This window comes from Trichechus manatus, unplaced genomic scaffold, assembly GCF_000243295.1.
Source record: "Trichechus manatus latirostris isolate Lorelei unplaced genomic scaffold, TriManLat1.0 scaffold00028, whole genome shotgun sequence".
NCBI classification, from domain to species: Eukaryota; Metazoa; Chordata; class Mammalia; order Sirenia; family Trichechidae; genus Trichechus; species Trichechus manatus.
This window is the reverse complement of record NW_004443964.1, coordinates 21,982,687-21,996,711: the sequence shown is the minus strand read 5'-3', so window position 1 is coordinate 21,996,711 and position 14,025 is coordinate 21,982,687. Positions and strand designations below refer to the sequence as shown.

Below are 14,025 nucleotides of genomic sequence, written 5' to 3'. Positions count from 1 at the left end.
GCCCGGGAGGGCGATCGCGGCGCGGGTGACAGGACCGGCCGGCCGGGGCTGGGGTGGCCGCGACGGCCTGGCAGCCGCCGCCTCTCCCATGTCGGGCCACGATGGCCGGCGGTGGGGCCTCAGGGTCAGCCCGCAGGTGGCCCAGAGTAGAGGGATCGGGGACAGCAGCGCGGGGCCCCACGTTAGCGCCCTCTGAGAGGATTGGGAATTGAGGGACTCAAACGGTCAAGTGAGAACAGTCGTCTGGCGGTTGCAGCCGTGGCTTTCCACTGCTGATGTCTTTCTCCATTTCCTATCCTTTTTGTGCAGCCTAAAGTGGCGTTTCGTGGAGGTGCGAATCGCTGCTGGAACCTCAGTACCGACACCAGCAGTAGATTAACAGATGTGTTCAACAGTGTGATGCTGACTGGCTCCACTTCCTTCTATGATTGCTACAAATCGCAGGTCCATTGATAAACTGAGCCCTTCGTTAGAGCGTTTATTCTAAGATTCATCTACCCAAGCCGATTCGCTTAGGTGTTTAGATTGGTCCCTGGTTAGACCAGAAAGCAGGTGCCAGCATTTTAGATACAGAGTTTGCAAAATACATTCTTTGTTTTGAAAATAATTTAAGGAATAAGATTTTTCATTGACTCCTGTTTGCATCTTGTTCTCAGCATGAATAACATGAGGCCAGAAATGAAGGAAAAACCCATATTTATTTAATAAGACCATAAAGTATTTTTTCCTTCAAGCATTTATTGCAAGTCAGTATAAACATACTTTTGATCATTGACAGGTGAAATATTTTCCTCCTTTATTCTCTGACTTTAATAGTGTCTTAGCATGCTATGATTTACCTCACCTAAAACATTTAGTTTTCACTTGATTTACCCCTACCCATCAATGCCATCAATGCTGATATTATACTTTGAGTTATAACAATATCCTAAAATAATTTTATTTTGTATAATATTATGCACACTGTATGGACTGAGAAACTTGAGGCTCAGAGAGCTTGACTTTGTGCCCTAAGTGGCATAACTCAGCTGGAACCCAGGTCTTTTCATTCCAAAGACCAGTGTTCTGCTGCTCTCTATAATGCTATATCTGTACTAAAATTTACTTAGATTTAATTTGATTTCAGGCTTTTTAAGGAAGGAATTTCTAGAATAAACAAATTCTAAATTAGTTGGATATGTTCTTTTGTTTGTTGTTTTAAATTCATTCTACTTTTTAAAGTATTTTTTAATTGTTTTCACTGTACCTCCATCCTTTTTGGAAATAAATTTAAATAATTTATTAAAATCTTAAGAGTCAAACTTTTTATCTTGTTTACTCAAAATTCATTATAGAAGCATTAACACAAAAAAAATGCTTGTATTTTTCTTCTACTTATATAGTAATATCTAAAATTTCTGGAGAGATAATGACATTTTACATATCTCATTTTTACAATATCTCTTGGAAATAGAAACTAGGCTGAAAATTAAAGATATGGAAAAAGGCCCTAGACTAGGAGTAAGAAGGCCCTGAGATTTGATTTTAGTTTTGTCATTTACTGTCTCAGTTAACTTGTGGCCTCAGCTTCCTTGTTTTTAATATAGAGATAATACCTATGTCACAAGATTGACTGAATGCAATAATGTATGTGGAATTTCTTTGAAAATTGCAAAATGCTATATAAACATACATTAACTTTTTTCTCCCACAGATTGGCAGTGTTAAGACAGTTTAGTTTATGATTTATTAAAAATAACTCCGTTAGTGTCTTCATAATGCTCATCTCAAAACATTAAAACTGCAATTATTATCACTGTAGGCATTTTATACCAGGGGTCAGCAAACAATGGCATGGTCCAGGGGCTAAATCTTCCTGATGTCTGCTTTTGTAAATAAAGTTTTATTGGAACATAACCACGCCCATTTATGTCTATGGTTGCTTTGATGCTAAAACAGCAGAATTGAGGAGGCTTTAATGGCCTGCATAGCCTAAAATATTTACTATCTGGCTCTTTACAGAAAAAGTTTGTCAACCGCTGGAACAGAGTAAGCTAAAGTAGCTAAGTTTAGATTTGAATGTAAGTCTCCTAACCCTTAACTCCTGTGTTATTTCCTCATTGCTTATTATTTTGCTAATATTCTGTAATAAATGAAGTTTTGATGTGTCTGACAGGCAAATATTTCTTATAAAATTTCAGAGTGAAGACAATGTAGACCTAAGGCAGACCTACACTCCACTTTCTTCCTCAACAGAATATTCAAATTCTGTAGATTCTTCACTTTTCTATGCACCGTGGTCTACTTATGGAGATGATATTAAACAACCTTCTAATTCTCAGATCAATGTCAAGAACAGGTAAATTAATAAATTAGGCTTTTCAAGCTAAATGAGGTGTTTTTAAGTTTCATTACATAGGAATCCAGGAGCATTAGCATTTTTTCCCTATATTAGAATTTTAATGCGGTAGCATTACAATTTTACCTTTATCAAACTTTTAGGAAAGCCTAAACTGGGCAGTTATTTGTGTATAATTTTTTGTTATTACTTTTTTTTATTAATTAGAGGGAACCCTTAGTGAACAAATCTGAAGAAGTTCCTCTTTCTAATGATAAACAATATAAATGTTATAATATCTAGATCTATTTTTTCATCCAATTCCAAGTTTTCAATACTTTTTTCCTTCACAAGTACACAACAAACAGGCAGCTAACCTCAACTGTGTGTCAGATGCCCTCCTACAGGGGATTCTAGAGTTAACACAGCAAACATTATCCCTGCTTCATAGATCTTACAGTGATGATGCTGATGCTGACGATGACATGCCAGGCAAGTATAGTGAGGTTACCTAAAAAGCATAGGATATGGGAGCCTACTGCAAGGAGAAGCCTAAGGGAGTGACATCTACTTTTATTTTAACTATATATAAGGGAGAGGTTGATATAGGCTGATATGTCTTTAGTTTAACCAGGGAAGAGAGTTATTAATTCAATCTTACTAATTAAAAAAAAGTTACTTTTTTTTAAAATCCTGGTAAATTGTCTAAGATAATGATCTTACTAGAAAGATTATATACTGCTATATAATTCTGTAACCCCCAGATAACAACTCTTAACAGTTTAGTGTATATTACATTGAATTTTTTTAGGTGTATACTAACAAATTATTTTAAAAAACTTTTATATTAAATCTTTATGAAATAACACAATGTAGTGTAAAAAGCATTAGACTTGTAGGTAGACAATTTGGTCAGCAAGTGTATAGTAAAGTTTGGCAAGTCATGTACCCTTGCAAAATACAAATTTCTTCATATGTCAAATGATCATTCATTCAACAGATAATAACTGAATGATTACTAATGCCTGCCCTTCCTATGTTATGAAGATGAATTAAATGTTTAAATGTTACATAAATATAAGGTATTATTTTTAAAATGTCCTAACACTGTGAAATATTGGAAAATAAGATATGAAAAAGCCAAGAAATTACAATTTAAAACAACATATTACTTCTGGATAGAAATTACCCGAAATCTATAGGAGGTAAAAAGGTACCAATTAATTTTTCATCTCCTTGTGGTTTTTACATTTTGTGTTATTTACACAGTATTAGTCACTAAGTAGGATGTCAGGTTCATGGAACTCCAGTCACTACTTTGGCAAGAAATTAGGGTTAGTCCCCCAAATCTGTTATGTTTAGGGAACAACTGCAATATTGCTATGGTACCTACATGACCAGGTAACATTTCACTTTTTTGTCTAATATTCAGTGTAAAGAGTCACAAAAATAGAGCAGCAGGTTCATATGGTTTTCAAATCACAAATGAAGAAACTGAGCAAGTGTTGATGGAATGATATATAATAGAACCAGACATGCTTTCAGGAGCAGCCATGGTACCAAACATGTCTGCAACATCATAGGTCAGAGATTTACATCTTGGTCACCTAAAATGAATAGCACTTGTGGAGAAATAAGAGGTAGGCATACACTGTGAACTAGAATATGATATGAATATGAATATGTAGGGTAGATACCATGCCAATGTGGAAAATATTCTTGAGTTCATACCCCCTCTTTATTTGAAATAATAGTGTAGATTCAGTCCAAATATGGTAGAATAAGCCTAGAAACAGAAAGCAACCTATTGTATTTCAGTATGAATAAAATAATTTACAGTTGGTGTTCATTTATTTTTAGGATTCAAACTGAAAGAAATGACTATGGCAGTGAAACAGACTTATATGGACTTGTGTCTAACATTTTGGAAGAACAAGATAAGTCGTCACAGCCATATTTTGCTGAGGGGTTAGTATATTTTATAAGCTATATAGTATATAGTAAACTTTTAGATTCATATATACCACATTGCCCTGTTTATTAACTTTTTAAAAATTGAAGTGAAATTGACATAACATAAAATTAACCATTTTAAAGTGAATAGTTCAGTGGCATTGAGTACATTCACAATGTTTTACAACCATCACCTCCATCTCGTTCCAAAACATTTTCAGAACCCCAAAAGGAAACCTCATATCCATTAAGCAGTTATTCCCATTCCTCCCTCCCACAACCCCTGGCAACCACCAATCTGTGTTCTGTCTCTATTGTTTATTAGCTTTTATTTTTACTTAATAGAGGATCATCTGGCAGTAGACATCTTAATTCAAATATTTGTTTCTAGGGGACTTGATTTTGCTTAAATACTTTCCATATAATTGAAAGTTTTCATTTGGAAAACTATTCTTGCATAATTCAGAGCTATTTCCCTTGAGTTCATGAGCTAAAGTTTGGCTTAAAGAGTGTAAATTCCTAGGAGCTTTTATATGTAGATCCCAAAGAATAAAACTATCATTACTGCTATGCAGAAATACACATGGATTTTATTCATGTGGTAAAAATTTTTAAATATGCTTTGTTTTATTTGGGTGTGGAAGCCATACTACCCAAATGCTCTATTTCATAAACAGGGAAGTGTGTAACACACATGTAACCAATTAAAATATTTTAATTTCAAAAATAGTTTAAGCAGAACACATCTTTTTCATTAAAAAAACTGTTTGACTCACACTTTTGTATTATATAATAACCTAATCAAAGAAAAAACTTACTTTGTTCTCTGCTTACTAGATAATTCATCTAAGACCATGCAGTCACCAGCATTAAACTTTAGTTAATGCCTCTTGGGAAAGTACAGTGAAGGCATATTAGATTCAAAATGCATATTTATATAGCATATAACACATTTCAAGTGATAGAGAATTATCTGGAGGTAATGGTAACTTATAAGACAAAATTGGAAACAATTAATGAATGATGAGGTGGGGCAAGATAAATGTTTTTGAAAGCCTTTCCTATCTTCTTCACTGAGGAAATAAAGTCTTTAAAACCTAAGTTGTAATTGAATATATTTACTTGTTCTAGGGCCTGCTCCTCCAACTTAAAGTCAGTTTGGCCAGTGAACACAAGCAGATTTGCAGATCACCATGACCTCTTAACAGAAACCAAAAGGCCAATAGATACAGCCATCTCTCAGCAAGCCTTTTATAGTGGTGAATCTGTGTCAGCAGTGGAAAAGCAATACCTGCATAATAGTAACCTCACACCACAACAAAAAATAGATGAACTTTATCATGGATTTACTGGTTTAGACCTCGAAGAACAATGGATGTACCCCTCACGAAGTGATCATTCTAACTGTTACAATATTCAGACAAGCGATACAGCTAAAACAACATTCCAAGAATATCCATTTATCAAAAACTGCTTTACACCACAAACTGGTCTGTCTGACATCATGAAAGAATCAGGAGTTGATACTTACCCTTATGGGAGAGAAAAAATATGTGCTAAAGGTCTTGAAGCACCATTACAGCAAAAAAGGGCAGAGATGTTTCTTTCCCAATTCAATAGATACAATGAAAATGCAGATTACTGTAGATATCCAGAATATGCTCACCCTAATAAAGCTAAGCTTAATAAATGTTCAAATTTTAGTGTCCAAGACAGCAAAAAATTAGCCAATGGCACACCAGAAACACCAACTGTAGAAGCAGACACCTACACAAAGTTATTTCAAGTTAAACCAGCAAATCAGAAAAAGATGGAGGAGACAATACCTGACCAGCAGAATTTCACATTTCCCAAAACTACACCACATCTGACAGAAAAGCAGTTTGCAAAGGAAGCGGCATTCACTGCTGATTTTGGCTTAAAATCAGAATATGGACTGAAACCTCATACAACTTGCCCAGCTAATAGTGATTTTGCTAATGTCACAGAAAAGCAGCAGTTTGCTAAACCTGATCCTCCAAATTCTGAGTATTTTAAATCAGTGAATTTATTATCAAACGCAGCAACATCTTCAGGAGGTATCAGCTTAAATAGACCAACTTGGATGAATGTTCAAACAAAAAATAACACTCCTATTCCTTATCGAAATCAAGGTAACTTGATGAAATTAAATAATCATTTAAGTGCTGCTTCAAAAGGTTCTAACCATTCAGATTTCCCCCAACTATCATCCACAAATTTAACCCCAAATAACAATCTATTTCAAAAGTATTGCCAAGAAAACCCTTCAACATTTTCTAGTTTTGATTTCAGTTACAGTGGTGCAGAAAGAATTCAATCTGTCAATCACTTGGAAGGACTGACAAAAACTGGAGAAGAAAATCTCTTTGAATCGGTTACTGATAAAAAAATAAAGCAGTCAAATGGATTTTGTGATAATTATTCAGCTCAGCAATATGGGATCATTGGAAACGTGAACAAACATAATTTTCAAGCGAAGCCCCAGAGTGGACATTATGATCCTGAGGAAGGTCCAAAGCATTTAGATGGCTTATCTCAAAATACATATCAAGATCTGTTGGAGTCACAGGGTCATTTTAATAGCCACAGACAGGGAAGTGGAGACAGCAATATTAATAGCCGTGTGAATCGCACACAGGCATCATGCTTTTCTAATAATTATATGATGGGAGATTTAAGGCATAATCAGAGTTTTCAACAACTTGGTTCAAATGGGTTTCCCCTAAGATCTACCCACCCATTTGGCCATTCTGTTATTCCACTGTTAGATTCCTATGATTTGTTTTCTTATGATGACTTAAGCCATTTATACCCTTATTTTAATGATATGATGTATGGTGATAATTCCTTTTCTGGTTTCGTGCCAACTTTTGGATTTCAAAGACCAATTAAAACCCGTAGTGGACCAGCCAGTGAACTTCATATTCGTCTAGAAGAGTGCTATGAACAGTGGAGAGCATTAGAAAAGGAGAGAAAAAAGGTAACATAAAGCTATTCATTTAGGAATAATTAATATGTTCCCTCTATTTTCACTATATTTACCTTAGTAGTTTGAATATTTGCTTCATCTCTTAAGCTGAATTCTTTTATAATATGCAGTATTTGTTAAGTTCATGACTATAAGATATTAACTAGGTGACTTAAAGACTAAAAAGCTTGAGGTTTCTTAATTGTTTTTTATGTTCTAATTTTTTGTAAAGTTTGTTTTGCCTATGAAGTAGACTATTTTCTTAATAGGTTAAAAATGTATTTCTTTGAATTTTTTAGTATTAAATTGTAAGAGTGTCCAGGTGTTTGGATATATTTATATGTATGAAGTATGACAGAAAAACACTATGGTACTGTGGTTTATATTTGTTGCCTTATTGACACCAAAACAATTTTTTAAGTGATATTTTTCATCTTATTTCTCAGGCCAATGAGAAATATTATTCACTGTTGAAGCTTATTTAGAAAATTCATCATCTAAAAATTATATAATTTTTTACAGACTGAACTGGCCCTTGCAAAGAATTACCCAGGAAAAAAAGTATCCAGTACTAATAACACTCCAATTCCAAGGCTGACCTCCAATCCTTCTAGAGTTGATCGCTTAATTGTGGATGAACTTCGAGAACAAGCCAGAGTAAGCTGTAAAAACATCCAATAGTGGATTTTAAAATTGCTTGATAAAATTTTTAAACACTTTAGCAAGTTATAGTTCTATAGGATTTTAAAATCACATTTACATGGAATTTTTTGAAACATAGTCTTTTCCATGTTTGGTCCTAGAACTATGGTTAATACATACTTAGAAAAGGGAAAATGGCTTCAATCATTTGAAAAGTAGCTTCAGTAATTTAAGTGGTTCCGCTTTCACACCAAAATTGGCAATGGAGCTAATCCCCAAAATAAATTTTTTTTAAAGCAAAAGCCATTTTAAATACTACTTTAGAGAAAGTTCCATTTCTTAGTCACAAACATTTGTTTTCTAGCTTGATGAGCAAACTAGATTTGAGTTATTAAAAAAAAACAGTGTTGCCGTCGAGGTGATTCTGACTCATAGTGACCCTATAGGATACAAGATGGTAAATGAACAGGGAATTACCGTTTTTCATTTTCTTAAGCCAGCACTCTTGAATCATTCAACAAGCATGAAGTTTATCCAGCAATATATTAAATAGTGGTAAACTGGATTATGTAGATGTGTATAATTTTACAAAATAGCTTTGTTTTGGAAAAGTAGTACAATGAAACCTGTGAGAGCCGGAACTCAATGGGACATGCTCGTTTTTCCTGGTCTCACAAGTTTTCCAGCTTTGACAGGGTGCAGTCTTACCACTTTTCTGTTGTGCTCTGTTAGTGGAAAATATTTGAGTTTTCCTTCTCTAACAGGTTTCCACCTTACACAGATTGCTTCAAATCAAATGTAAAGAATCCCAGTAACACAAATGATTATTTCTATTATCTCCTTTTTAATTTCAGAATTTTCTAAGCAACTTTAATAGAGTAGGGTATACGTCTTAATTTTTTTACTTTTCTTTTTTAAAAACTTCACACTGTTTTCCATGTAAAATTTGATAAAGATACCTGGAGAAAACTATGCACCTAAACATGCTGTCTTTAATATAGATATGAACTACTTCACTGGAAAAAGATCAATTTTACCTAGCTTTCACCTTTTCAGTTGAAATTCTTTTATCAAATTTGTAAATCTATAAATGGAATTTATCCATGGTATATTCAAATACAAGGAGCCCTGGTGACGAGGTGGTTAAGTGCTCAGCTGCTAACCTAAATGTCAGAGGTTCAAACCCATCAGCCCCTCCGCGAGAGAAAGATGTGGCAGTCTGCTCTCATAAAGATTACAGCCTTGGAAACCCTATGGGGCAGTTCTACTCTGTTCTGTAGGGTCACTAGGAGTTGGAATCGACTCGATGGCAATGGGTGTTTTATATTCAGATACTGATGTGGGTTACAGCCAGATGTTAATAAACATCTTTTTCATTTTTTTTCTTAAAATTGTTTCAAGTTAAAATTCCTTTATCTCAGTAATACACTTTTAGCAATAAATAAAAGGTTCAAAAACTGTGGATATTAACAAATATACTTTTTCCAGCTACGCTTATCCTTTGCATCAGTTTAGGTTATATTCATAGCTATTATAATTTTATTTATACTTAGCAATTATTTCAGTAATACACAAAGGGTAAAAATATTTTTGGGTGCACTATTTTCTAGTTTGCTAGTTTTGTAGAATTCTGCAAAAAAATCTTTTAAAAGTTTATTAAAACCACTTGTGCAAATTACTTTCTTTATACTTAACTATTCAAAGTGATTCCATCTTATTTTAAAAATATATACTAATTAGTAGTTCACGGTAGTTTTCTGCATGTATTTTTCTCTTTTGCTGTTTTGTTTCCCCCAAGGATTTGGTGTAGAGTTGGTAGGAAAATAATACCTGTATACTTTTGTTTTCTCCATGGGCCAAACTGGTATAGACTTATTCCAGAGAAACTTGATTTGAGTGTAAGGTTAGAGAGGCATTCATTCAGGTGCCTTTAGCTTCTTGAGTATTTTACTGCTCTCTCCAGTTACTGAACACCAAGTTCTAATGTGAATTGTTAAATCATTTACCTTCTAAAGGTAATTACTGTATATACTTGATATTCAACATCCTAATTATTTAAAAAATTCTTTTTATACACATTCCAAGTTTGGAATTTGAAACAAGTCAAGCAAATACAACTATGAAACATAGTCCCCCTCATGATTCCTGATCAGATACATCCAGTGTCCTTTTCTTTTTTAAGTTTAACCCCAGCGAGTTGAAACTTCCTAATTTTCCTTAGCAATTTTAACAATTCATTAGTCAGAATATTTCTGATTTCCAAAAGGAGAAGATTGGAGACCTAGAAAGATTAAGGACTTCCTAAGGTCAGATTTAATTAATCTAGGGTTTCTCCCTTTTAGCTCAGTTTTTTTCCCTTTAGATTACAATACCTCCTAAAATGTTCTATTTGCAGGCTGTTCTCTTATTTGCCAAAAGTAATATTGGATATTACATTTGCACTTCCTGTTAATGACACAGAAATGTTTGAACGTTTGACTTTTTCATTGTTGCTTATTCTCAATAATTAACAACCTGAAAGCTTTTAGAATTAATGTACACGTACATAAAAGACTGACTTTCCGTCTGTTTCTGCCTGCATAGTGTCCAAGACACAGTAAGCATTCAGATATTTATTGAATGAATATTATTGCTCTCATCTCTATTCTGCTTCATCGAAGATTTGCTGTTACATATGTTAATGGCAGGGCAATGTGGTTACATGCCTTACCAAAATTTAAAATGTTTCCCGCAGGTTGTGACTTTACTAGGCAAAATGGAACGTCTTCGAAGCTCTCCCCTTCATGCCAATATCTCTACTGCTCTCGATAGACACTTAGAGTCCATTCACATTGTACAGTCACGTAGAAAGGATGAAATTGTAAATGCTTCAAATCGGCAAAGGCAAGGAGTTCCTAGATGCCAAGATGACAGAGGTACAAATATTAACGCATATTCTTTTTGCTAAGGCAATGCACTAATTTGAGTGTTAGTAAAATCAGATTCTAACTGAGGTTAAAAGATTGGATTTCTACAATTTACACTTATCTAATTTTATCTATTTAAATATAACTATCTTAAGACAAAGTTTGTTTCTATTCAAAGCATAGTCATTGTCATACAAGTAAGAAATAAAGTACCAAAGTTTTAAGTATATTGATTAGCTCAGTCAGTAGCCATCTTTCTTTTATAAAAATAATGTTTGATCATTGAGTAGCAACTGCACAGGGCTTTCTAAGAATTAAAGGGGTTCTTGAAGACATTATTCTGAGTGAAATAAGTCAGATACAAAATGATCTCATTTATATCTCATTTACATGAAATGTCTAGTACAGGCAAATGCATAGAGACAAAAAGTTTATTAGTGTTTACCAGGGACTGTACTGAGTTTGCCAGTGTTTACCAGGGGCTATACTGAGTTTCTGTTGAGGGTGATGAAAAATATTTGGGAATGGGTGCTGGTGATGGTTGCACAACGTGGTTAATGCAATTAATGTCACTGAATTGTACACTTAAAAAGATTAAAATCGCAAATGTTTTGTTATATATATTTTACCACAATAAAATTAAAAATATATAAACATTTTTAAAGAGTTAAAAGATTTTTTAATGGTATCTAATGTGAACTCACCCTGAACATTTCTTTTACAGATGTTTTTGCTCTTGCTTCAGCAATTAAAGAGATGTGTGTGGCTACTCGGAAAGCACGCACTACCCTATGGTGTGCACTGCAGATGACCTTGCCAAAAACAGCCAGTACAGCTGGCCAAGCAGATACGGAAAAGGCTTTACAAGATATAGTAAACTGTGAAGATAAAATCCATGAAAGCGTAAATAGTAGCAATCCAATGAACCAGAGAGGTGAAGCAAACAAACATTAAGGAAATGCCAGCAAAAAGAAGAATAAAAGCTGATAAGTAAATGTATCAAGACATGCTAATTTTAATGAACTTGTCAAACTTGAAAATTTCAATACCTTAATTTTCTTTCAGATTTAAAGTTAATACCTTAATGAAGTCTAACTTCTATTTAAAAATCTTCTATTTGGAATGAATCAGATATAGTTTAAAGTGAACTCCAAGGTAAAATTGGCTACCTAGAAGTTCTGAGTAGTCAAAGATAACAAGTTTAAGTAAATGAAATATTTCCTAACAGCTAATATATTGCTTAAACCCATTCTGCAGTGCAGGTAAATGCATATGTGAAATTCTTTTAGGACAGAAGTTTCATTTAGGTCTGCCTTAGTAAGTGTAACTCCAAATAATGAATCTAAGTGACTGTAACCCAATTATGGTTACAGTCTAGTAACCAAGACAAGTTTTGATTGTGATGTGTTTTCCTTATGAAACTGGATAATACCTAGGAAACAAAGGAAGACAAGGATAAACTCAATATTCATGTAAAAATTTAATATTTAAAATACTACCATATTTATAAATTTGAAATCTTAGTGCCTAAATATATATGGAGGGAAATGCATCTGATTCTCCTAAATTAGTGATAAAAGTGCCGGTGTAAAAACCATGCAAGTTACTGAATATAAAACCTGTTCAAATCATTTGTGTATATTCCTTAAAATTTATACTATCAATTATTAAATATTTCCAGTTTTAAAATATTTAAATTGAATCAAAACAAAACATTTCCTTTATCTGGGTCTTTTAGACTCGATGCACGGTATTTAAAATAATGACTATTTTAATACCCTTAGTTTGCTGCCTTTTATGAGGGTATCAGGAAGTTCTAAAATGTATTTTTTTAAGGTTAATCTTTAACAAGTTTAGTTTGCAATTGGTTAGTGTATATTTTGTGTAGTCATGTTCATTAGTTTGCTTCTGTATTTTTTTTTAAGAGCTCTTGAAAGCTTGGCCTTTTCTGTTTCTCATCATTTAATATCTTTGTATGGAACTTGAATAATTTATTCATTAATATGAAATGTTGGTATTATGTGACTCAGAAGATCTTGGGTTTTAACAATTCTAGCATGAGTTGAACTATAATATAATGTACTGATGAAATTTAATTGAACTATCCTTGACTAGAAACACTGATGTTTTAAATGTTGGTGTTTTTCCTAGTTTTAGAAATCCTGGTATTAAAAAAATAAAAATAAAAAAAGAGTGTAATCACACCACATAAATTTTCTTTAGATGATGTGCAGAAGAAACTGATTGAGAATGCAGGAGTAACTGTAGGGAAAAACATTTTGATCACTGATATGCCTTAGAACTACCCAAATGAATTACATTGAGGGTAGCTAAATAAAACAGATCACCCCACCAGTCACTGCATAGAAAGTGGTTAAGTTTGACATAAGACATGTTAGATGTTATAAAAACAAATATTGTACTCAATTTATTCTGTCAGGTAAAAAATAAATTACTTTGTTGAAAATATTTAGTATCATTTTTTATGTTTGTATTAGTTTCTTACCTTAAAAGAGAAACTCATGTCAGAAAACCAATCAAATTTCATTTAATTGTTAAGAACTGATGCTAAGTTTCAAATTTCATAATGTTGGTAGATTGAAACCAATGCCATTCAGCTGTCCTTGGATCTAACCTAACATCCTTCATAGATGAAATTTTTGCTTTACCTTTATCCAGGGATACCAAAATAAAAATTCTGAGGAAGTCTTTACATGATAGTGGTCAGAAACGAAACACCAGTCCCTTAACAAAAACCAGACACAAAAAATTCTTTAAAATGTTATTAATCTAAATAACATGTTACCTAGTACATAATTCTTAAATTAGCTCGTCGTCTTTATTTTTGACATAGCTTCTATCACATATGATTTACAGTGAAACTGATGCTACCACCATTTCTAATCCAAAAGAATTTGGCATATTCATTTTTTTAAGAAAATGGAAAACACAATTTATATAAAGGTGATTGAAAATTACTGTCCCTCCCACTTGAATAGTATGCTACTATAAATTTTTAGAGGGTTAAGAATGTTACCAACTGAAATCCCAAATTTGGTCTAAAATGTCAGTTTTAACCATAGAAAATAAAAGCAAACCCACTGCCAACAAGTCGATTCCGACTCACAGTGACACTACAGGACAGGGTAGAACTGCTCCATAGGGTTTCTTTACAGAAGCAGACTGTTAACATCTTTCTCCTGTGGAGCAGCAGGTAG

The 14,025-nt window shown here is 33.4% G+C and overlaps 1 protein-coding gene across 1 annotated transcript; it reads left to right on the top strand.

The window, feature by feature from the left end:
• Positions 1–88: 88 nt before the first annotated feature.
• On the top strand, positions 89–13,792 carry MEIOC (meiosis specific with coiled-coil domain). The gene is made up of 8 exons (XM_023729443.1): positions 89–181; positions 310–444; positions 2,181–2,338; positions 4,178–4,285; positions 5,402–7,271; positions 7,782–7,916; positions 10,636–10,816; positions 11,532–13,792. The coding sequence occupies exons 1-8, from the start codon at positions 89–91 to the stop codon at positions 11,759–11,761; spliced, it is 2,910 nt and encodes a 969-aa protein (XP_023585211.1). The 3' UTR covers positions 11,762–13,792.
• Positions 13,793–14,025: the final 233 nt, after the last annotated feature.